Source organism: Lipophrys pholis (genome assembly GCF_963383615.2).
Source record: "Lipophrys pholis genome assembly, chromosome: 10".
Taxonomy (NCBI): domain Eukaryota; kingdom Metazoa; phylum Chordata; class Actinopteri; order Blenniiformes; family Blenniidae; genus Lipophrys; species Lipophrys pholis.
In genome coordinates this window covers 6,972,340-6,998,528 of record NC_137640.1, presented here as the reverse complement: position 1 = coordinate 6,998,528, position 26,189 = coordinate 6,972,340, and the positions used below count along the sequence as shown (strand labels likewise).

The window sequence follows — 26,189 nt, the reverse complement described above, 5'->3', positions numbered from 1 at the left end:
ATTCAACCTGGAGCCTCAGTAGTATGTGGAAGAACCATACACAGCCTGGCACCTCTTCCTCATGGGGGCGTGCAGCGTGCTCACACATTGCTATGGGATGGGTTTCATTCTTCAATCTGCATTTGTCTCAATACTAACCAACCTGGTTGAGTTGCTCAGTCTGGCACAACTAGCACTCCCAAACTGGTCCCATGAGCACTCACCGAGGTTGAGGTCAAGGCTGCTGGCAGGTCATTTAATCATCTACTGAATCCAGCATTGTCAATATTGAAGGTATGAGATAACCCCTAATTGTAGAATATAATCTCAATATACCTATCTGCAATTGAGAGGCGGCCATCCTGGAATCCTGCCAGTCCTGGATATCAAGCACAGGATGCTCAACACATGATTCAATATCAAAGAAAAACTGTTTGGCATTGGCAGAGAACATTTGGCAAATTGTCCATATGCACAACCCACATACTCATCTCTACTACTCATCCCAAAATAAAGCAAAATATTATAGAGAAATTAAAGAAAAAGAAATGCTTTCCAAAGGAATGACATTAAATGCCAAGAATAACTGAGAATTGTGAATGGCTTACTGACAGCACTGCAGGAGCAGAAGCTCACCAAACAATGTGATAATGTAATCATGTAAAAATGAAAAAGGCACATGCACTCTCTTTACAAAAAGAAATATTAGAAAAAAAAAAAAGAATTGCAAAACTAGACCACTAAAAAAAAATGTGTTCATGACAGAATGATTCGTGAACTCTGCTACTGTGACGTCTGCCTTTTCCTCCCAGTAAAAGTGTGCAGTAAAAGTCTTATCTTATCAAATTATGGCTTGTTTTTGTCAAAAAAACAAATTGTGAGTCACGCCCACAAACGCCTGAGCGATGTTACCGTGTCTCTTTTTAGTAGTTTATAAAGCGATAAAAAGGAGAACGCGAAAGAACAAACAACTGAAATGCCTTCGTGGTTTGTGAGGGCGAAGGTGAGAGGCTGCACCTTTCAGCACGTGTGTGTATGTGTGTGTGTGTGTGTGAGAGGCCCTCCCTCACACACACACACACACACACGCACACACACACACACGCACACACACACACACTGCTTTGTCGCAGCGACAAGACAACTTGTCCGGTCGAGCGGCGGCTCTCTCAACATCCCCCCGGGTTTCAGTTAGCCTCTGCCCGTCACACTGCTCCGTCTTCCCCGCCCCCTTCTCCCTCTCTCCCTCCGTGACCAGACTCCTTTTTTTTTTTTTTTCTTCTTCTCCCGTCCATGAGTATTTATTTATCCTCAGCGTCGGAGGTGCTGCCGTCACGGATCCCCCGGCGCGGGAAGCTGACAGACGGAGAAACAGCCTGCCGCTACCCGGCGCCGGGAGCGACCTAACCGGGCGTTGGGAACCGGAGGGGGTGGGTGGCTAGCTGGGAGGGCTAGCTCACTGGCACTATCCGGCGAAGATCCCTCCAGTCCGGCGTCCATCAGACACGCAGGCATCCCACACCGCGGTAGGTCATTGTGCCCATCTCTGGGATGCTTGTCCCTTTTATTAGACGTTTGTCTTGTTGTGATTGTTTATTTTCCAGCTGGAGGATGACAGGTTCAACATTTAGCTGTCAGCTATTCCTGAACAAGAGAGACAGCCATTCCCAATCTCGATCACTTAGAAGCTCCTCTTGCATGATTACAGTGGTTGTTGTTGATTTTTCTTTTTTTTTCTTGATAATTCTTGGTTCATTGCACATTGATGTAATGGAGTCGTGTGTTATTCCCACACACCAAAGGGTTAGTTAGCAAGCCCTGCTGCTGGCCTGTGTGAATCTCATTGATGTAGATTGCTTGTGGTGTTTGTGTTACAATTTCCTGTCTTCTCTCCCCCCTCCAACACATTATTTCAGTGACAACAACAAGATGGATTGAAATATGAAGGGTGGGACTGTGTCATCATCATCTTCCCCATAGGAGGGTGGCTCTCTTCGGTATGTCTCACACATCCATCCCTCTCTCATCCCAGTCCACTCCAGACAGTCCACCTAAAGACACATTCACATGGTACCTTTGTAATTCTTCTTGCTAGTGCCAAATTTATTTATTTTTGACATGTAGCTGAAAAAAGAAAAAGTATTTCATTACATCGTGCGGTCTGGCCAAACCTATCTCTCCTATCTCTTAACCACAAGCGTGTTGAGCTGAGTGCTTGCAGCGACTGAGCCGTATATGTTTGAGCTTTCCAATTTGCCCATGGCCTCGCTCACACAAACTATTGTGTTAGTTGTGTGTCGGTATTCAAAGCAAGCTTGTGTCTCGGCCAACGTTTCGCCACTCCCCACACATCCTGTGTTGTGAGGAAGCTTCCTCTTTTGTCCAAAAGTGCTTAGCTGCATCCTGATCAGGGTCTCAGATCGCAGAAATATTCAATGGGTGGTTTGTTCTAAATCAGGGTTTTCGGCTTCAGCTTGTTTTGGGACAGGAAATCAATGATATCTTTCCTTCCTTTTTCATTAACTAATAATGGTGTGTATTTCCGTCTCTAACGCACAACTCTCAGCATTAACTGGCTGGACAGTTTTCTATTCTTTGAGCTGAAGCTTCTCCTTTGCCTCTTTATTCCCCAGGGCTTAGTCAGTTTTTGTTTTTGCAGCAGGGAAGGTTATGCGTCCCAGGCACTGTTTTCCTTAGCAACTTCCTTTCGCTGGGTACTTCTCCCTGTGTGGGGATTTTCAGCTGTTTTAAAGCACAATTTCTGTTAGTTGTTGAAACCTTGAGAGAATCTTCACAATTGTCAAATAATTTTTTCATCTTGAGCCCTGTTTGCACAAAAACTGCAATACACTGTGCTACAGGAGCTTGTCTGCTCCTCGTGTGTATCGCTTAACTTTCACCATCCACGGCCTTGTTATATTTAACAGATTTTTTCGTCTTTGGAACACTTTTTGGTAGATGCTGACCACTACAAATTGGGAACAACCCACAAAATTCGATGTTCTGGGGATGCTCAGACACAGTTATATAGCCGTCACATTTGAGCTCCCGTCAGACTCACTTATCCATTTGTCCTGCTTCTAACACGTCCGATTCATGGACAAAATGTGAGCTTACAGTCTTAATATATTGCAAAAAGATTTCATGATAAAGTTTTTTTTAATGTTGGAAATAAAATAGAATATGGCTTCACCTGCCAGTTGCCATGACGTTATAGCTGACGGTTGTAGACTTATTACGGGATCAGGATCTTGATACACTACACAATGTCACTCTCTTCTGAATGGGAGGTGACGGGCACTAATACACACTTCATTATTCAAAAACAAAAACATCGTTCATTAAATCATCTGTGTATGTATGACACTAGTATGTTCAGGAAGTGACCAACCAAAGCTAAGTGAGAATGGACTCGTTTAAGTATCATTTACAGTGTGTGTTTGTAAAAGATTTAATCTGGAAAGAAGTGGAGAAGGTCGAGGTGGTCCAGCATTTTACTACCGCTTGGAAATCTGCTAATTTATTTTGGTTCTGTGCCGGCATCGTTTTGATCTTTTTGTCGTTACTTTTCTATTGTGAGTAGCTGTAGCTGATAGCAGTCCAGTAAGGTGGCGGTCATGAAGTTTCTGTCCGTGGATGCATGAACTTCACAAACTTTCGAACAGGAGATTTTCAGCTACTGAATTGGCCAATATTGCACAGTGTGTGCCACCTAAGGACATTAACAAGTACTTCCTACACATAAACAAAGAAAACATTTCTCTTATCACGGGGCTGGGAGAGACAAAAGTAAACTGTATTTGTTGAAGTCCTGGTTTGGGAGTTACGCTGCTTTTTCTCCATACATAATGTTTTTCACGTTTGGTGTCTGACAGCTAATGTGATTGGTTAGAAATTTAAACCCACCAGCATGTCATGGATATATGACCTGGATTATCTTCTCAGCTTGAGTCCCCCCACTATATTTCTATGATCTGGGCATTTTGCCACATGCTTAATTCCAGGTCCAGGACTCAGGAAGAAACGTTGGTACATGCCTTGACCTGTTAGGTAGAGCAGAGGGATGTTAAAGTAATATTGTAAAATAAAAATAAACACTATCCGGGATTCTATATAGTTTACGTATTTTCTTTCCCCTCATCATCTGAAACGCTTCTTCACAGTCAAGTGTTATAACATTGTGAAATTACTTGAGTGCTCTTGTGAAATTAAGTAAACAATTACAGCTTTTACCTAATTTAATCAGACCTTAAGTGCACAGGATAAATAGAATACATTTACCATTGAACAAAGTGTAACACATGTTGTGAAAACCCATAAATAGTCCCTTGATTGACTTAACATTTTTTTTCCTTGTCGTGTAGTTTGGCCCTTTTGGTAGCCTTAAGTTATTATTGGTCAAAAGTTATTAGTTATTGTAATCCTATTTATACTCTGCCATGTTACACAGTTGCAGAGTCGATATACCTTTAAGGATATTATTACTCAGAGTAGTGTTGTGCTTCATAAAATATTTAGCCACGGATATTTAGACAACAAATAAAATGCATAGGGATTAGCTCTTTAGTTTGTTTTTATTCACTGTATTGACCAAAAAGGTCATTAAAACATTACTGGAGAGCGCTTTGATGAATAATAATGATAATTCTTGCTTTTTCTTTCACCTAGATTGTCTCTGGGAGGATTGTTAATGGTCATAAATTGGCTGGAACTTCAGTGAAAACATACTGTTGCAATTTTCTGAGAGCTGACACATACACCACAGTTTCCCATCTCTGGTCTCAATCTGTGGTTGAGTCACTGTTGTTTCTTTTTCTTTGTAACTGTTGGACCTTTGCAGTCTGTCTAAAGCGGTTGCGTCACTGAAGTCCCCACAGATCATTATTTCCCAATACTGCATGACAAGTGGTTGAATGAGATAATCCTGACTGGTGAAAATCCAGCCCTATTTTCTTTGCTAATTTTCCCTGTGGAATATGAAAAACAGAACAAGTATTGTTCACTGTGTTGGCTAACAATACTTGTAACGTGTAAATCTGCCTTCTGGTGTATTTGTCAATCTCATCAACTAAATGCCACTGAACATGTCTTTTTCAATCCTGAAATGACAAAATTATGGTCACACATAATTGAAAACACAAATGGTAATATCTATGACTATCTCTATGTTTCTTGTTATTCGAGTATTCAGCTCCATTCTTATATTAATGTTGTCTTCTTAGGTATGCTTGAATTCACTAAATAATTCCATAGAAAGGCTGGGATGACACTGCAAAAGTGTGTGTGTGTGTGTGTGTGTGTGTGTGTGTGTGTGTGTGTGTGTGTGTGTGTGTGTGTGTGTGTGTGTGTGTGTGTGTGTGTGTGTGTGTGTGTGTGTGTGTGTGTGTGTGTGTGTGTGTGTGTGTGTGTGTGTGTGTGTGTGTGTGTGTGTGTGTGTGTGTGTGTGTGTGTTTTAGAAAACCAGTACTGTTGGAAAACCAGTAGAAAGTGAATTTTGCAGAATAAGACCCCTGTGAAATCTTTCTTCCCAGATGCCAGTGGGAAAATGGTCTAATTAATACAGTACCATTGCTTTCATTTTAGTTTAAGAACACTAACAAAATACAGTTCATGAAAACCTGCAGGCTGTCAGTCAAAGACCTCCTTATAAACTGTTAGAAATAATGACAAAAAATGGTGACCTTTGCTTATTTATTCCATGGCATTGATGCTTTGCAGTTAGTCATTTAACCTGTTTTAGTCCCACTAAATCGGAGTTGATTGACTGTTGTTGTTCAGGCACAACTCAGCCTGAACGGTATTTACTAGACAGGAATATAGATTCACTGACCAATACAACCAAATGCACTATGACTTATATCGTCCCAAAATTTGTCAATGGCTGTCTTTTTTTACATGAATTAGCCAGATTAAGACGACAACCTCCTTATGAGCTCTTGATTAAGGTTACCACATTTTTGGGAATTTGCATCTGATTATCTTAGTTGCTGCAATCACATAAACACTCTGTGTTGCTATTTTAAGTGACTCAGTGAAACCTCACTTTGCACATTGACCTTTTTATAGCATGTGTTCTACTTTTGAATAAGTTACGATGCAAGCGTTTGCATACTTGATCGCAAGCTCTCGGTAAACTACATTCAATGTTTTTTTTTATCAGTATTACCACTGGGACTTCAGTTGAAATGGGCCCTTTAGCCAGTTACTCACACTATGAGAGCTAAAACTCCCTTTTTAAAGGTTTGTTATTTTCTTTCAGGGTGTGCTCTGCAGCGCAACGGTGTAACTGAGCTGGCAGACAAAGAGGAAGATGCCTCCCAGGCCTTCATCAGGGGAGCTATGGGGCATCCACTTGATGCCTCCCAGGTAAGTCACACTGGGTTCTCTGTTGAATATTTTAAAGTTTATTGCACACAAGATGTAAATCAGCTGATTTATTTCAAGCTATAGCAAAAAAAAGTTATGCAATTTACACATCAATTAGTAATATTGTTTTAGAGTCTGTCAATATTATTTGATTTATTGCAGGATCCTGGTGGACTGTCTATTGCCCAATGGGATGATTCTGACCCTGGAGTGTCTCCGTGAGGCCACGCTCGTCACCATCAAACATGAGCTGTTCAAGGAGGCCAGAAAGTATCCCCTCCACCATCTCCTGCAAGAGGAGACATCCTACATCTTTGTTAGTGTTACACAGGTACAGACTGTCCCTTCATGGAAAAATATAATTTCAACTCTTTAGTTGTCAATGGACGCCCTTACAAACCACATTTGAGCTTTTCACTTTTCCAAAACATCCATTTTAGACCTTCAGAACAAGACGCGTTTCACACATCAACTCGCCTCACTTAAATCTTTTATTTTGTATTTTCACAGGAAGCGGAGCGGGAGGAGTTTTTTGATGAGACCCGGAGGCTGTGTGACCTGCGACTTTTCCAGCCTTTTCTCAAAGTCATCGAACCAGTTGGCAACAGAGAAGAAAAGATCCTCAACAGAGAGATTGGTACGTGGTTCATCTGACAGGAAACACTTCCGTTTTTCTTTGGGTGGCGTGGCTCTTTTAAAATGCGGACAGCGATGCCCTCACTTCTGTCTTTACAAAGTTAATTATGTTCAGTTTTGCTGTCTTAATGGTGTTAACAGAATTTTACAACTTCAAATTCTAACTCAGAAAAATTACACACAGTCTATGAAATTATCAAATTACGAGCAACATTTTATTCCACACGTCTTGGTTATGACAGCCTTTCCAGCAGAGAAAGATTATACTGTACAATTTTACCACATTAAGTAAACTTCTGCTGTGTACATCTGTATTTTGGATGATCGCCTTTTCATGTTCAGTTAAATTTAAGAAGTTAAATTGTTGCAAAATGTTTAAATATTGAGTATTAGTAGTATGGCAGTTTGTATTGGTTTGTTTTCAATAAAGGCAAATTAGGAAATATTAAAAAAGAAGTTTAACTGAATGAATTAAGCTATTTTCTCTCAGGTTTTGCCATCGGTATGCCAGTGTGTGAGTTTGACCTGGTGAAGGACCCTGAGGTTCAGGATTTCAGGAGAAACATCCTGAATGTTTGTAAAGACTCTGTGGAGCTGAGAGATGCCAGCGGACCCCACAGTAGAGCCCTGTATGTTTACCCACCCAATGTTGAATCGACACAGGAACTTCCCAAACACATCTATAGCAAACTGGACAAAGGTGGGAACCAAGTTTTTTTTTTTTTTTTTTACAACTTCCACACCAACCAGTATCACACAGTTCTTTTGAGGAGAAACAACACCCCTGATAGAGAAAACATTTTGTTTTGGTTTTCTGATCAAATCTGAGATTGTTGTTCAGGAGAAAAAGAAAACTAAGGGAACAGGGGAAGACGCCAAAGCAAGTGGACATTTTAACATCTCAAATTTAATTAATCCCCACTTACCGGCCTCACAGTTGATTCATAGTTGTAAGTGTGGTTATCAATTTATTGATTGATGCTCGGCCAGTGTGACGCTATTGTATTAAAACAATTGATAATAAGCGCAGTGCCTGACAGCACTGAATAATTACTGTCGGGCTTCTGTTTTCTTGTTGCTACTCCAGGAAAATGTGTTTTATTGATTTGTTTGTTTTCAGCATGTGTGCCTTGCTTATTTTTTTTCTTTGTCTTGTAGGTCAGATTATTGTTGTGATATGGGTGATTGTTTCTCCAAACAATGACAAGCAAAAGTATACACTGAAGATCAACCATGACTGCGTGCCTGAACAGGTGGGCTGAACACGAAACTTTGCACAATCAATGTGAAAAGTACTGAAAAACAGCACTATTTCTCTATAAATAGTGCTGTTTTTTTAAATATTATTATTGCACATAGAAAAAGAAGACCATGCATTGTCTGGCATACCAGATAAGGATTAAATACAGCCCTACTGACCTCCAATGTGCTAACCTTTTGCGTGTATCTTATCCTAAAGGTGATTGCAGAGGCCATTCGTAAGAAGACACGCAGCATGCTGCTATCCCCGGAGCAGCTAAAGATGTGCGTTCAGGAATATCAGGGTAAATACATCCTCAAGGTTTGTGGCTGTGATGAGTACCTGCTGGAAAAGTACCCCATCAGCCAGTATAAGGTAAGAGACACATGGACAAATGTTATGCCAACACACTTCATGGTTGATTATGAAACACACTTACGAAGTACATTTGTGAAATCAGTTGGGGTAAGAGGATGTGTGGCTCACACAGACTGAGATAAAGTAAATGCATTATTGCTGAATCATATGAATGAAGAATTGGACAATATTTGTTGTAAGGTTCAAAACATCTGAAGCAGAATGTTGATTTTTTTATTTTATTTTTTTTGTCCAGTTCACTTTACAGTCACATTGGATTTTTAAGAAGCAGACTGACCAACGCTCAAGGCGTCTCAGTCAGATTGTTTGGTGTTCCCACTTCCACAAATATACTACACTAACAGAGCAGTTGCACCATAGTTATTTCAAAAGCAAACACAACATGACAAGTGTAAATACTTCCCTAAGGTAAACTCTTAGGTTAATGACAAGTGGGAGCTTTATTGCAGAAACTGTTCACTGCATTTGTGATCAACAGACACAATGACTATGACGTGCAGGTGATTATTAAAGCAAACGTTTTTTCATTCATGGTGCCTCTATTCTGCTTGTTCTCTATTTATCTATATTGCCTTTCTATAAACCATTTGTATATATGTTTGGTATATATGTTATTTTCTGTGTATTCAATTTTGATAGTGTGTATAATCTATTTTTGTAAATTGGCACATGGTGTCATCTCTAATATTATGTTCATTGTTTTTACTCCATGGAATCCTTTTTGTATTTATTTGTCAATATACATCTGCCTGTAGTCAGACAGTTAACTATTACATTTTTCTACAGGATCATTAATTGTTTTTTTGTTTGTTTTTTTACATTTTATAATAAAATAGAAATACTTCATTATTATAATGCAATTCACATAAGGCTTTTGTGCCCAATGAAACTGAAACAGGAATCTACTTCAACACCTCATCTTAACAGCTTTAAAAGAAAAATTACACGAAATGAGCAATTGCACCCAAATTCTTTTTAATGAAGCACAAGCAAACAAGTGTAAAAACATTGTTTGATCATTCGGAGTGAAAGACATTTGTGTGTAAGCAGGACATTTTTCCAGAGAAACCCTACATGGGCTTTGTAGTCAATACAATTTCATATCTGTCTGCAGATATTTAAAATGTCCATGATCAGACCTCTGAAGCTATTTACTCATGTGCGGCTGTTCTGGCTCTGAGGGGATTTCTCTCAGCATGAGCTTAAGTAGTAAGATGTGCACACACGTGCCAATGGTTCCTCTACCTCCTGCTTGGCAGCTCCTGGAAAATGCCCAGTTGACATCATTGGTTACACTTAGGCCCTGTGTAACTCGAGCAGCTCAGTGTTGACTTTCTACTCACAGTCTGTCTTTGTGTCGTTCCCTCCCCTCTAGTATATCCGTAGTTGCATCATGCTGAGCAGGATGCCCAACCTGATGCTAATGGCTAAGGACAGCCTGTACACCCAGTTGCCTACAGACAACTTTGTCATGCCATCATACTCTCGACGCATCTCAACGGCAACGTCCTATATGAATGGCGAGGCAGCTGCCAAGTCGCTTTGGACCATCAATGGGACTCTGCGGATACGAATCCTGTGTGCCACCTATGTTAACGTCAACATCCGAGACATAGACAAGGTGGGGTCATTCAGTGCGTACAGGAAAACACCAGTGTTCGTGCATGTGACATGTAGCAACATAAGTTCTACTCTGATAATCTTCATACAACCATCATAGACTCATACATATAGAGACATTAAATGCATGTTATGTGCATGTTTTTTAGTTGTATGCGCTATCCTCCAGCTCTCTTGAATCAATGTGGAGGTCCTGTTGAACATATATTGCTTATCTGGCAGTTGATGTCACTCTGCTGTCTAGATTCATATTTGTAAACAGAAAGAGGCTGTCATACTGCATGCCACTGAGGAGAACTGAGCATTTAATTTGACAGCTGTTACAGTTATTTACCTTTGAGGGAGAGGCTAATCTCCAAGAAAAATATAATTTGTAATGATAACATAATTTTTTTTTGTCTGTATTTAAATTGTTGTTTTTTTTTGTTGTTGTTTTTTGCCCTCTGCCCTCCTTCACTGCTTGCAGATATATGTGAGGACAGGCATTTATCATGGAGGTGAACAAATGTGTGACAATGTCAACACACAGAGAGTACCCTGCTCTAATCCCAGGTAATGGAGTGCCCTTTAAATTCACTACAACATGCCACAAATATTGAATCTTCTAAAAGTGTGTACAATGATGAAGAGAGAATCATTCAACTATAGTACATTACTGCTTAGATTCACTTTTCATTGTATTTGACTGAATGAGTCAATGAGACGATGTAAACTCTTCATTTACATTAACCAGAGACAGGAGGGTAAGTTGACAGCTTAGTGCTAGACAGTAACACTAAGCTGCAGTGTTATATTACTTTTAACTCGTCTTGGTCCTCACGCTTTCTTCATGCTGAAAACACACTGTCTCGCCAAATGCAGGACTTGACTGTTTAAATAATTTCGGAACTCCGCTCAGTCTCAGATACACTTTCCCTGTTTTGGCTCATTTACTTTCTTAATCAGAACGAACCATAGGGAAGACCTCAACTTATCTTCTTTGTCTCAATTTTAGGGAAAATTTAAGCATGCGCAAGAGATCATTTTTCATTTTCTTGTTTAAGAGATTCACCAATTAAGTATCTCTGCCTCTGTTATTACAGGTGGAATGAGTGGCTCACCTATGATATGTACATCCCAGACATCCCCCGTGCCGCCAGACTCTGCCTCTCCATCTGCTCTGTCAAAGGCAGAAAAGGAGCAAAAGAGGTAGGACAGAATCCTTCATAATGCATCTTAAACTCATTGAATGGAATTTGACTCGCACAAACATAGGGTGTGCCACCAGGATATTCAAACAGGGATATATGTGTGTATCTTTGAAATGTTCACATGATATTACTAATAAAACTAACTAAAATCAATGGATGTAATAGTTTCTTGGAATCCAGTTTTTTGTTTTTATATGAAAATGTATGCACAGCAGTATGCAAATCAACCCTATATGAATTCAATTTAGGTTTATGCCCAGAATTGTAAATGTGAATAGGTGAATCCTGCTATAGTTATCCAGCAGCTGAGTATAGCAGATAGTAGGCAATCTGTGTCTAACCAATGGCTCGCTAACCCCCTGCAGAAGACCTACAGTATAAGGCTTATATAGGCCCCCCAACAATGCTTGAGCGTGACACACGAACCTGCTCATCCTGCTTGTGTCAGTCTGTCTGTGTATACGTGTCCAAGGTAAATGGAAGCTGTGGTATCGTCTTTGGCTCTGTTTAATTACTAATCAGTCATGGGCACCGTGGTGGCATGAAACCATCTACAGACACACGATCAGCTGAACTGACTTCACTGTTGTTCTTGGCAGTGTTTTTATCTCATATGAGCCATATCAGGAGATAAAGGTAAAGTTAGGAATGTAAATGAATAAAGGTGGGGGGGGGAACATTTCTGCTATCAATTGAGCAGTGTTTATATTTTAAATACTAAAAATGCATTTACTAGATAAAAGTCTTCATTTTGCTTTATATTTAGAAATTGTGTTCTAAAACATTTGGAGCATGTCATTGTTTTTGTGGTCTGATGCTTGTAACAGACACCCACACAGATCGATTTTTCTTCCGTCCTTTAGTAGTGGAAACGCTGGAAGATGAGGTGTGCGTGCGCGCGGGTGTGTGGGTGTGGGTGTGGGTGTGGAATGTATCAATGAATGCCAGACATGGATATTGTAACAGACACCTGAGGTGAGTCCTGCCTCCTGCCGTGTCATGCCGAGTTGAGGTCAGGTTAGCGGATGCCCTTTCATGCGCCACCTGAATTAAAGATAAACAGTTTTCTTCAGCAGCTCTTTGTTCCAGCATTTACTATTAATAGGTGCGTTTTGACTGGCTGTCTGCATGTAACTCTGTCTCTGTCTGTGTTGTAATATTGTCACCTCCATTGCTTCCACTTAGTGAAAACTCACTCTGAAGATCAAGACCTCATCGAGGTGTGCAGTTAAATAAATTGTTTTGTTTGGCTTATGCTCTAATTCAAGTCTTACCGTTATAATTATAATGTAACGGTCTTATTCAAGCCTCAGAAAAACTTAATACTTTATCAAAATATATCTGAAATAATAAAACATTATTGCAAAACAGCACTATAAAACCTTTCATGAGTTATAATGATAAAACCAACATGAGAGGCAAAATAAACAACATTCAAGAAAGAGCATCGTTACTATCTGTCTCACCAAGAACATACAACCTAACTGTTGAAACTGGCAGCAAACCACCAGTCACAGAGAGAGTTTAATGCCATCAGCAGTTCTCACTTTTAAGATGAAGTACCGTAATTTCCGGACTATAAGCCGCACATTTGTTTTACACGCGTTGAACCTTGCGGCTTAAACAATGACTCGGCTAATTTGTGGATTTTTACGGGTTAAGGAGCTTCATGCTACCAATGCATGCTTTACATGCTGCGTTCAGGTGCATCACGTAACTCTGACCTTTCTTTTTTCGTTTTATATTTGGTGGGTGTGGCTTATATTCAGAGGCGCTCAATATTATGAAAATTACTCAACACGTTAACAATTGTTTACTCTGAAGCTATCTTTAGTTCTCACCATTGAGCTTCTTTGTATGAAAAGTGTACCGCAGTCATACAAAAAAAATAAAAAATTCTCAATAGATGAGATACGAATCTGTCCATCTTCTATGCCGTTTTATCTAACCCAGAATAATGGGGCACTGGAACTGATCCCAGCTGACTGAGGCAAAGACAGGATACACCCTGGACAGGTCACCAGTCCATTACGATGCACACACAAAGAGACATACTCAGCTTCATACCTACAGGCAGTTTAGAGTCACCAATTACCCTAAAATACAAGTTGTTGTTTTTTTTTTTTCTCAAACTCGAGACTTCATTGAGGCACAAGTGCTGTTACCGAGACAAGTTGTCACCAAAACCCGCCCTGAAAAAACAAAATATCATTTATATATATTAAAGCCCTAATTTTTTGCTTGAGCTTGAGAAACAAACATGTCCCCCTTCTCTGTTCAACCAAAGCGTTTAGATTTAAAACACCAGTAAATATTTTTCTCTTAAGTTAATATTGATGGTTACATTGACTGGGCACTTCCAGACTTTGTGGTTTTACAGATGGAAAGCCCACACTCTGATGGATATTGTGGTCTTTTCCTGGATCAGAGCAATCGAACACATGCTGCCAAGATATAAGAGGATCCATCTGAAATTGAAGCTGCCTATCTTGTGACACAAGAGAAAATCAGGCATTTTGAATTTTGTATGACCAGAAAGATTTCGTAAACATGTCTTGTAATTCAGAACAACACCAGTTCATTTCTTTTGTGTGTGTGAATGCTCTACACTTCCACACCTTTTTACCTTGAATTTGTGTCAGAAAAACAAATCCATCACTTCACTCTCCTGTTATGGCCTCACTGAAGGGAAGAAACAAATACTCTCTGGTGTGTTTTCTTGTTAGAAATGTTGTTTCTAAAACAAAATGTATCCTTTGCCTCCGTGTGTGTTCTGTCCTCTAGGAGCATTGTCCACTTGCTTGGGGAAATATCAACTTGTTTGACTACACTCACACACTGGTGACCAACAAGATGGCCCTAAACCTTTGGCCTGTGCCTCATGGTCTGGAAGACCTTCTCAACGCAATCGGAGTCACCGGATCTAACCCCAACAAGGTATTCCAAGTCACGTCATCAAAACATGTCTGTGTCAAAAGCCGACATAGAACGTAAAGAATTTGAGATTGCTTTTTAAATCTGCGTTGTTCAGGAGACCCCATGTCTGGAGCTGGAGTTTGACCATTTCAGCAGCTCTGTTAAATACCCAGATATGAACGCAGTGGAAGATCATTCAAACTGGACCATCTCAAGGGAAATGGGGTTCAACTACAACCTCTCGGGACAGGTAATTAAATGTACAGCTTTTTGTATATTTTTTTTCTCTGTAAGGAAATTATTTTCTAAGTTGGCATGCCACTAATGGCACAATTTCCACACGTTTATATTGAGTGTGAATCACAGTAAATTAGATTAGGAGAGCATTGGTTGGACACTTTTATGTGATGGGTATATATAACAGTAATATAACAAAATATAAATAAATATTATTTACAATGTTATGACCCATATAAACATTATGATTATCTCAAATTCTGAACTGAAATTTTGCACAAAACATGAACTCAAACTAAATTTTTTGTTTAAAATGTAATTTAGTTAGGATGGTCGACGTATGAAGAACTGATTCACCTTTCCATTGCAGCTGTAGGCAGGCTGAGATGTGTTGACATTGATTTACGAGGTCCCAAACATGTGTGTCGTCAAATGCATTTACACGTAATGGGACAAGCTGGTAAATTAATTGAGATAGTAGCCGGGAGATACAATCCAAAGCAGATAGTGTGAAATGATCACTCCTCACGCCTGGCACACACAATTTGAATAAATTAGCACATCATATCACATGGTTCACATCTTCTTACTTGTAAGCACAGACAAAATATGTGCTGTGCTTGACACCCTTGTTAAATTAAACTGAATTATTGTGCTTTTAGTGTGCATGTTGAATGAGTGAATTAAAAATGTATATTTCCTTATAGACATTTTTTCCCTTTTATATAAAAATATGTTTGGCAGCACGGTTACAACACACACGACCATTGGGTTTGGCGTCATTTAAGGGATTTCGTTTACTCTGTGGGGGGTTTTGTCCGTAACGAGTCATGCAGTGAACTAATAAATCTCCACTAAGATCTCACCACGTGAACCATCCTCCAAAGCAAGAGACAATGTGGATCACATCATTGTCACATCTTGGTATTGTTCAACACGACAATCCCAGGCAGCAGAAAATCCACTATAATCCTAATTGTTTTAGGTTTTTCTTTTCTTTAACCATATTAAAGATTTTCAAAGGAGTCCAAGTAAGCCCATAAATGCTTGGATAATAGATTTGATTTGCAGACTTGAGGTTCTCCCTTGTGAACAATACTTGTCGTATGAGTCAGTAGTGCCAGTGTACGTTACCGTCTTCAGTTATTCATGGTGGTGTAGATGATGCTGTCTTATCAGATTTCCAAATGATGTGTGGCACTGGAGCTGTGGTGCCCGATGTACTGTGACATGTTTGTTGGAGTTGCTGCGCCCTGGCAGAGGATCGACAAAGTGTAACGCCACGTGTTAAAAACTTGTAATGTGTCAAAATGTGAGTAGTGCCCATTCCTCGCTACGTGGTGAGACTATGTGTCACATGGTTGTATACTGAAATTGCATTATGAGTTTGTAGATTCACAATCTAACAGTTGATACATGCACGATTTAAAGAAAACATAGAAGAATTAAAAGGTGAGGTTGCTATGAACGCTTGTGCTAACTTTGATGAAACCTCCTGCTCAGACCCCAAATTGTAAGGATTGTGACGTCCTGCTTTCATAGTCCGTATTCATTCTAAAAATGAAGATTAAGCAGGGTTTTGCCCGTCTGCTGTGGCTTGATCCCAGCCTAAAAATCATTTGGTCTTTTCCGGCATATTTAAATGAACAAAGTGGTTGTACCGACAGAAATCCGACTTGCTTTTGTGAAGGAAGGATCATTGAGCAGCGGGCAAATTAAGCTGTCTACAGACTTCCAGCTTGTTTTATCAAAATGGAAATCGAATGAAAAGCTTAAATTCGGGATCAGAGGACATTGTGTGGGCTGTTACCAGCTGAATGTTCACTGTATCTGGATGTGCTGTGTTCACGCTGCACTCTTGCTTAATCTCTGTGCCTGCTGTAAACCTATTAGAGGTCTGTAGCTGCATTTACATTTTAAACATTTGCAGTGCATTTGCACATGTTTAAGTTGTGATTTTAAAATAAAAAACCTTTATGAGTCCAGTCTGTCGACAAAATTTTAAATGTCAACATCAAAGCACACCTACTGACATCAACCTGTTTTTGCTGTGTCCTGAAAATAATTGCATCTGCAACGTAGCATGCTTGATGTTTCATGATGGTGATGTAGCTGTAACATTGCACTGTTTCAGAGCAACCGAGTGGCCAGAGATCATGCCCTGACAGAGAGTGACACTGAGCAGCTGAGACAGCTCAGTAACCGGGATCCTCTGTCTGAAATCACTGAGCAGGAAAAAGATTTTCTCTGGAGATATAGGTAAGTCTCTCAGCCAGCAGTCATGGGATTTTTATGATATGGTTAAAGCGAAGGTCAGAGCACAAACTTTCAGACCTTGATGTAGATATACCTCTTGCCCCTATGAGCTTATAAGAAAATAAAGATTTGTTGACTTGCAGGTTGTAGATTTGTAAAAAGAAAACGATTGTGACGCAACACTTGGAAATTCTTTTTTCCTCACAGACACTACTGCATGAACATCCCCGAAATCCTCCCTAAGATCCTTCTTGCTGTGAAGTGGAACTCCAGAGATGAAGTAGCACAGGTAATAACAACATGTTTTTTAGCTTCATTTTTTTTTTTACAGTGAAGCCTCTCCCAGGGGGGCACACCTGCTCTCAATAACATGCTTAAGCAGAAGCCTTCAAACTAAAAGCAATGTGTATTTTCCCAGATTTGCTTTTGATTGTAGAAAGAGTCTCGTCATGGTTTTCTCTCACATGTGCAAATCTAATATTGGCAACCTCCGAGCAGACGTATACTCAGTTCCCACTGATGATCTGTGGCGCCCCCCTGGAGGGTCTGCGTATTAATGTTCAGTTTATGGTTTAAGAGGCTATAATCATTTAAGTAATTAATCATATGTGTGTTTTGGGCCCTAACATTAAAAAATATATTAAACAGTCAACATGCCATCTACTGGACTTGTTACGAGCTACGTTCAGTCACACTTTGGAGAATTGCTATAGTGAAGGCAAATTTGCAAAATAAAAGTGAATGACGGCGGCAGCGTAGGGGATGAGATCAGCCGGTGTGTAACAACCAAAGTGCAGCTTTGTGACAAATCGTGTGTGTCTCAAGTGAAGATCAGAACTCACGTACACACCTAATTCAGAACTGGAAAAATCTTCTGTTACTATTAACCTGAATGAGAGATACGTTTCATTGATATAAAAGACTAATTACAAAGTGGAAAATTCCAGAAAGTTATTAAAAAAATATATACCATTGTAGAAAACAGATATAATTCAACATGCAACTTTTAGGTGGGTTTGGTTATGATAAAGAACTGTTGAAGACAGACTGTATGATTCAGGAATATATTAAATAATATGTTTGGATAAAGGAAAAGAAGGATTGAATCATTTTTACTTCATAAATACTGTTAGTGTGCATCTGTGGTACGAGTGGGTCTATTTACATTAAAGAAACATTTGAAAAGCAGTTAACACATCTTGGACTATTTTGGAAATATATCTCTCGAAAAAATCTGAATGAATGTGTATATTTATCAGATTTTGTTCATAATCACACCTTCTTTTTGTATAGATAATTACTTTGATGGCACATTTAAAGAAGTAGAATAAACCCCACAATGCTCACTCATGCTGTTTGTACTTACCACTATTTGTAGAAAATGGCCTGCAGGCTTCTCACTGTTGAGTACTACTGCTCTAAACAATTGTGTCTACTTTTTAGTTGCTGCATTCTTTTTTTTTTTTTTTATCTTAAATAATCCTGCAGTGGAAAAAAGTTTGATTCCACACTTTTTTCCCTACTTAGCCATACTCTAAGAAAAACTCTTGACGGTGTTTCTAAATCTTGGTTTGTGTATTTTCTAGATGTACTGTCTGTTAAAGGAATGGCCATCTATCCGCCCTGAGCAGGCCATGGAGCTGTTGGACTGCAATTATTCCGACCCCATGGTCAGGCACTTCGCTGTACGCTGCCTCGACAAATACTTGACTGATGATAAACTGTCACAGTACCTCATCCAGCTTGTACAGGTAGGTTTAACCATTGTTTGAAATACCTTGAATTGTTGTCGGAGGAGTTGGGGTGAAAAGAAACACACTTCTTGGGGTGAAAATAAACACACTCTAAAACATCTCACAAAGTGATCTGTAAAGTACTTTTTTTTTTTTATCCCGAGTGTCCTTGACAAGTCCTTGACAATGTTGAGCCTGTTCTTTGTTGAAGTCTCTCTGGTCTGTGATGCCTCAGGTTGTGTCTCTGTGCTGAGAGACAGGATGGTGGGGGGGATGTCACAGAGTGTGAAATGACTAATCTGGACCGCTGCCTTGTTCTTTCCTTCCCGTCTTGCTTTCGTCTCCTGCATTAGGTATTAAAATACGAGCAGTACCTAGACAATCCTCTGGCACGTTTCCTCCTCAAAAAGGCTCTCACCAATCAAAGGATAGGACATTTCTTTTTCTGGCATCTCAAGTGAGTCACAATTCAGACCGCGCCTGCTTCATATGTGTTTTTCGAGAGGGTGGAAATCTCATCCTACCTCCTGACTCCACCCTCTCACTCTCATTGTTCTCATTCTGGCTTCCTGCCAGGTCAGAAATGCACAACAAAACAGTGAGCCAGAGGTTTGGGCTTCTGCTGGAGGCTTACTGCAGGGCTTGTGGCATGTACCTGAAACATCTGAGCAGGCAGGTAGAGGCCATGGAGAAGCTCATAAACCTCACCGACATCCTCAAACAGGAGAAAAAGGATGAAACGCAGAAGGTAAAAATGACATCAACACACACAGTGACTATCCTTGGTGTTCATCAATTCACTTCAAAACCAATAAAAGTTGGTTAATGTAGATCTTAAACACATCAGTTATCAGCTAATACACAACTTGATTTTAGATATAATATAATTAAAACAGATGGATGTCTTCTGATTGGTATATCTTGCTTTATTATTTTTGAAATGTAGCATTGCACAGTCATTGGATGTCGTATGAGGCTGTTCTGATTTATTTCCAAAATTGTGTGTTGTTGTTGTTGCGAATGTGTGTCTCCTGTGGAGGTCCAGATGCGGTTCCTTGTTGACCAGATGAAGAGACCAGATTACATGGATGCCCTGCAGAACTTCACTTCTCCTCTCAACCCGGCACATCAGCTGGGGAACCTGAGGTAAGGAGCAACGTGGAAAGGCAGTGGGCGGCCAGAGGTGTGTGGACACACGAGTGGCTGGCGAAGCGAAAACGAAAAATTTTAAATAGATGTGTGTTTTAATTTGTGCGCAGGTTAGATGAGTGCAGGATCATGTCGTCTGCAAAGAGGCCGTTGTGGTTGAACTGGGAGAATCCCGACATCATGTCCGAGTTGCTCTTTCAGAACAATGAGATCATCTTTAAAAATGGAGACGGTAACACACACACACACACACACACACACACACACACACACACACACACACACACACACACACACACACTGGAAACCTCCTTTACTTTCCAATTGAGCCGAATCTGTTGAAAATAAATGCAGCGATTACAAATAAAAGTAATATGTGATGACATTTGTGCCATTCTATTTAATAGGGATATGTTATTATGGCTTATTAATTTGTGACATTTTCCTAATAAGTCATGCTCAGCTGCTGAATAACATCAGAAACATACGTGTAAAAATAAATGTATTGTCAGAAAGAGATTGCTTCTCAGCTGCTCCCGTGTCACAACAGTGGATCTGTAATCCAGATTTTAATTCTTACTCAACCTGACTAGTTTGAGGTTAAGTGCCTTGCTCAGGGACCCTCAGTGATAACATCTAAACAGTAGGATTAGAACCAGTACAATTCTTATTACAAACTTGCTTCCCTATCATCTAGGTCCCCGCTGACCTTCCTGAACAATAAACCAGTTCTGGAGGATTAATGGAGAACCTGTTTTAATTTGAACGCATATTTTAATGTTTGTTATTTAATGTGATTGCGAGAAAACATTGTAGCTTCATTTTTGCTTCAAAAAAAGGCACTCTCCCCAATTTGTGCAACTAAGTGATGCACAGTGTTATTCCAGTAAACGTGCCATTTGGAGGCTGCGAGAGCTTCCCGACAAGCTTGTTCACTTCTTATCATCATAATGACTCATTTGTCTGTAGCGTGTTTTGTGTGATTCTTATGCAGCCTCGACTGCATTCACCTGATTTCATCGTGCATCTGTATGTTGTAGATTTGCGGCAGGACATGTTGACGTTGCAGATTATTAAAATCATGGAGAATATTTGGCAGAATCAGGGACTGGACCTACGGTATGGCTTCCCCTCCTGTTATCTCACCCTCACTTCTTCTTTTTTTTTTTCTTCACTGTTTCAGTGTCTCTGCTCTCACTTAGTTTTTTATAACACAACACATGCGAGCTGAGAAAATGTGTTTTTTTTTTTTTTTTTTTCTTGTGTGTGTGTGTGTATCTGTGTCTGTCTCCAGCATGTTGCCCTACGGCTGTCTGTCATTAGGAGACTGCGTGGGCCTCATCGAGGTGGTTCGCAGCTCCCACACCATCATGCAGATTCAGTGCAAAGGAGGCCTGAAAGGAGCCCTGCAGTTCAACTCAAACACTCTGCATCAGTGGCTCAAGGACAAGAACAAGGGCGAGATGTGAGCTCTCTCCTGCTGTGATTCCTATACCATCACGTCGTTTTCCACGTCATCACACAGCATGGGACAACATTTCTTATCTGCATCTGTTGGATCTGTGCATGAGATAATTACATTTAACATGAACTGATATCGATACACCCAAACTAGTGTTGGAAGAGTTAACCCCTTATACAGCTCTGATTTTAACTTGAGTTGTCATTACAAGGTAAAAACAAGGATACAACGATATGAACACCAGTATGATTATCAAATTCACTGGTTTTAGCTTTGAATGAAATATATCGGATAGTGCTACTGGCCAGTGATTATGTGTGTTATGAGTTTATTGAAAGTATCCTGAATGTGAGTAACTTAACATACTAGTCTTATGTTTATCATCATAATTAGCCGATATTATCAAGTTAGTATTAATCCCCTGACTCAATTGTTATCAATCATTTGTTTGGAAGGAAAATATACTTGAATATGTTAACTTGCATGATAAAGGTCTAACTGCAGACAATTTTCATTTTTTTTTAATTGTGTGTGCGTGTGCGTGTGCGTGTGCGTGTGCGTGTGCGTGTAGGTACGACATGGCTGTAGATCTGTTTACCAGGTCCTGTGCTGGCTACTGTGTAGCTACGTTTATCCTTGGAATAGGAGACAGACACAACAGCAACATTATGGTCAAAGATGATGGGCAGGTAATTTCTCCATGCACACACACACACACACACACACACACACACACACACACACACACACACACACACACACACACACACACTCACAGAGAGTGCACATTATAAACAAACTTACTAGTGTACTGATGATGTGTAATCCTTTTCAGGGTTTTACTTGCTGTGCTTTTTGTGTAGAAGAACAATAGTGTAGAAATGTTTTATCCTATCAGTGTTTTCTTCCTTTTTTAATGTTTTTTTTCCATGACTAAAACCGAAGCTGGAGCTTTTTGTGTGGATAGGGAGGGATTCACGCGGGGCAGTGACGAGAAGTAAAGACGTGTTCTTCACAGGACTTTTAGCAGTTTAATCATCCCTCTAACAAGTTAAGACTAAGTGCTGCCTTTTGTGTTTGTTTATATTTGCTGAGAGCATATTCTCCCAGAGATCAATAAGTGTTTATCACTAGAACATATCCACACATTGGTAATTAGATCAGTTGGCTTTTTTTTCTTTCCTATCGGTGTTTTCTACTTTTTTTAGCTGGGGTATGACTGGGATGTTACTGAAAACCAGTTTTAGTGACGCTCGGGCTCAGTTGGTAGAGTGGGTTGTTTTCTAATCAGAAGTGTGTGGGTTCGATCCCCCATCTCACTAATGCAGGTTGATTGCTTTAAATGGCAACTGCTGCTATTGATGGGTGAATGTGGGTTACAGACTGTTGGCGCAGTGAATAAATGTGCTCTAAAAGTGGAGTTCATTTACTATTTTTACCACATCTGTGGCAATAAAGTTGAGCACTTAGCCTACAGAGTATTTCAAGTCGTGTGTAAATAGCCATCAAGTTAAAAGCATCAGACAGGAGTGCAGACGTGCTTGTTTTGAATCTTGTTTTGTGGTTTTCTGTCGGAGTACATTTTATACTGATATCCCAGCATGCACACATAATCACAGTGGGACAGAGCTCCCATCAAGCTTTTATTAATGTCTTCTAATTACAGTCTCATTGTTTTATACCAATGCAGTTTGTTTTATTACATCAACAAATATTAACAAATCTCTTCTTTAGTTTTTTCTTTTCTCTGGTTGATCTGTAGAAATAGAGCAAGTCAGTGCAGTGAGTTGATAGTGATTATATACTCTATTTCTGTGTTAAATTACATTCTCAACAAAAAAAATATTCTGGTGGTACTTCTGTATTTTGTAGAAATTACCTCTTCATTTTTCTCATTATCTTTAGGTAGTTTTCAGTTTTTACCCAATTTATAATAATACTAATGGTAATGAGGATGATGATAACATAAAAGAAATAATACTTAGAGTAAATGTGTTATTCCCATCCTACAGGTTTAGAAACTCCAAGCCAGGGTTGATGGTTTGAGACCTAAATCACCTAAAAAGTGTTGGTTGACAAATTAATGCCAGTGTCTTCTGTTTTCTTCTGACTTCAGAGGAGGCCTAAAGGAACTAAACTTCCTCAACTCCTCTTTGTTCTGCTGCTCTTCAGTTGTTCCATATAGACTTTGGCCATTTCCTGGATCATAAGAAGAAAAAGTTTGGCTACAAGAGAGAGCGGGTGCCCTTTGTACTGACACAAGACTTCCTCATCGTAATCAGCAAAGGCTCCCAGGAGTGCACAAAGACCAAAGAGTTTGAGAGGTACTGCAGCATGTTTTTGTTTTGCTTTTTTTAAGTTTTAAGTGAGATAAACAGTTGAGCTCAAACATTTTGAAATACTTCATATTGAGGTAATGGGTCACTGACTTTTAACTGTTGTTTTTTTTCTTTGTTTACAAGTCCAACTCTTGTTGATATTTACCTTCCTTGAATGATGCTGGTACAAATTTATATTTGTTTTATTGAATTGAGCTGGCTCACAGTTCCAGTAAAATTTCCCATGGGCAGTTTCACTAATTTCACTGATTACAAATGGAGGCAACATTTGCATCTATTTTGTCATGAGTTCACGTGGTTCCCCTTGTAGAAGTAAATGCAATATAGTCTCGTGATAGATCGTGATGCATCTCACTGGTAGCAGTTTATCTTTGACAAAAAAAAAAAAAAAAAGTTAGTTCAGAAGTTCAGAAGGATGGGCATCTGGATGTCCTAAGCAAGGCAGAGGCTTTGAATTATTGCATGATTTTATTAATAAGGAATTCAGTTGATTAAAATAAGTTTTATTTCATCAAAATGGTAGATTTTATTTTATTTTTTATTTTATTTTATTTTTTTTTTTTTTTATTTTTTTATTTATTTATTTTTTTTTTTAATTTAAAAAGTTATTTTTTATCTTCTTTTTTTTTTATAAAAAAAATTTTAATTAAATTTTTTTAATTTGATTTAATTTTGTTAAAATTTTATTTTAATTTTAATTTTTTATAATTTAATTTTTTTAATTCTTTCATAATTTCATTATTATTATTATTATTATTATTATTATTATTTATTATGTCCCCCGGCTAGCTCAGTTGGTAGAGCATGAGACTCACAATCTCAGGGTAGTGGGTTCGTGTCACACGCCGGGCGCCACCTTCCCGTGGGCTCACCACCTGCAGGAAGGTTCTTAAATGGTGCATTGTGATCTGGATGACAGTGCTCAGACTGTCACCCCCGCGACCCGGAAACGGATAAGCGGAAGAAAATGAATGAATGAATGAATAATTTCATTATTTTAAATTTTTTATAATTTTAATTTTTAAATTTCATTTTTAATTTATTTTAATTTTATTTTATTCGATTCTCAAAATGTCTTCTCAAAAATGGCAACAACCGGCCCACCACCAGCTGTCTGGTACCCACCCCACAAATTGAGAACCGAAGATTTAGTGTTTCACATTTCCTTCTGACTCCAGGTTCCAGGAGATGTGTTACAAAGCTTACCTGGCCATCCGGCAGCACGCCAACCTCTTCATCAACTTGTTCTCCATGATGTTGGGCTCCGGCATGCCTGAGCTGCAGTCATTTGATGACATTGCCTACATCAGAAAGACTCTCGCTCTGGAGAAAAGTGAGCAGGTAAGTGAGTTTTTCTCCATCTTCGTCGCCTGAATTTTCATAGAATCGGAATGTTCAAGTAATTGCAGGAAGTACGAATAAGAATAAGAATGCATTTTATTTGTATTTCACTTTACATTCATGAATCCCAAAGGGCTAAAAACAACAAAATAGGTCAATATTTTTTTTCCCTGAATGGTGCAGGAGGCGTTGGACTACTTCATGAAGCAGATGAACGATGCTCACCATGGAGGGTGGACCACCAAGATGGACTGGATATTCCACACTATCAGGCAGCATGCACTAAACTGATCCCCGTCTCCCAAACAAAAACCACTGGTCCAACAATTTCCCTTTGCGCATAGTCTTCGGAGGAACCTCACCCTCTGATACAGCAGAAACCACAAACAGTTCAACTGGTGATGGAAGTTTGCAGCTTTTTTCTTCTTCTTGAAATTAATTTTAAAAGAGGTTCCTGTTTTTCTGCCTTTTGATGTGGTCGGGTCTGCATGAGACCATTTTCTTCTTGTTCCTATGAAGTTGTTCCCCACCGGCTCGTGCTTGTTTTCCAACATTCTCTGCACTTTTTCTTCCCACTGAACTCAGCAATCGTTGAAATTCAGCCTTTTTTTTTTTTTTTTTAAACCGTGCTGCTCATGGGAGGAAAATCACACGTTGGACAAAACAGTGTAAAGAAGACGATGTCTGCCAAGGTCTAAATGTAGCCACAGAGTAAGTTTAACTTGCTGCCCTTCCGCAGTCCTCATGCTGCACTGTGGCTCCACTCCGAACACGAGCGAGCTGTGAAACCTTTTTTGTTTTTTTCTTTCTCATCACTGCTGAGGACGCAGGCACAACAAGCTGTCAGAATTATCTTATGTATATTTAACTATTACAGGATCACTGGTCTATGGGAGCTTCTATGATGACTTCCACCATCTTTTTAGTAAAACAAAAAAAAAATTAATTACCCTTCAGAGATAATTTGGCATCAACTTGCCAACCTTTTAACTCTTAATGTGAAAGTTTTGAAAAACTACAGAAGAGTCCTTTGAGTTGCTTTGCGCCGGTCCACCATCTCCCACCGCCTCAACTAAACAGCGCTCCACCTTTTGGGAACAAGGGGTGGTGCGGCGTTAAGACTCTTGCATAAACTTCAGGGTGATGATGCCTCTCCATCAAATATAGCACTTAGGAATACCTGGAGAATATACAGTTTTATTAAGACTTTTTTTTTTAATATAATTTATTTATGTACCTAGTTTCTTTCAATTCCAGCAAAGGCAAAATTGTAACTCGGCCTCTTCGGAAACATTGCTGATGTAAATATGTTTGGAGGTTTATGTATTAATGTTATGAGCTTCGTCT

At 39.4% G+C, this 26,189-nt stretch overlaps 1 protein-coding gene across 2 annotated transcripts; it reads left to right on the top strand.

Moving 5' to 3' along the window:
• The first annotated feature begins 1,440 nt into the window (after positions 1 to 1,440).
• LOC308116200 (phosphatidylinositol 4,5-bisphosphate 3-kinase catalytic subunit alpha isoform-like) lies at positions 1,441 to 26,189 on the top strand. Of its 2 annotated transcripts, XM_080474235.1 has the most exons (26): positions 1,441 to 1,505; positions 1,896 to 1,976; positions 6,239 to 6,345; positions 6,508 to 6,676; positions 6,856 to 6,982; positions 7,472 to 7,681; positions 8,140 to 8,234; positions 8,441 to 8,596; positions 9,975 to 10,220; positions 10,686 to 10,771; positions 11,302 to 11,407; positions 14,194 to 14,346; positions 14,441 to 14,575; positions 16,697 to 16,821; positions 17,026 to 17,107; positions 18,405 to 18,569; positions 18,905 to 19,008; positions 19,128 to 19,299; positions 19,597 to 19,697; positions 19,811 to 19,932; positions 20,741 to 20,819; positions 20,995 to 21,165; positions 21,734 to 21,851; positions 23,335 to 23,486; positions 24,680 to 24,842; positions 25,026 to 26,189. In XM_080474235.1, the coding sequence occupies exons 3-26, from the start codon at positions 6,290 to 6,292 to the stop codon at positions 25,131 to 25,133; spliced, it is 3,201 nt and encodes a 1,066-aa protein (XP_080330361.1). In that variant the 5' UTR covers positions 1,441 to 1,505; positions 1,896 to 1,976; positions 6,239 to 6,289; the 3' UTR covers positions 25,134 to 26,189. The 2 variants fall into 2 exon arrangements, with proteins under 2 accessions (XP_080330361.1, XP_080330360.1); XM_080474234.1 differs by lacking the exons at positions 1,441 to 1,505; positions 1,896 to 1,976 and having other exon boundaries at positions 6,268 to 6,345; positions 19,591 to 19,697.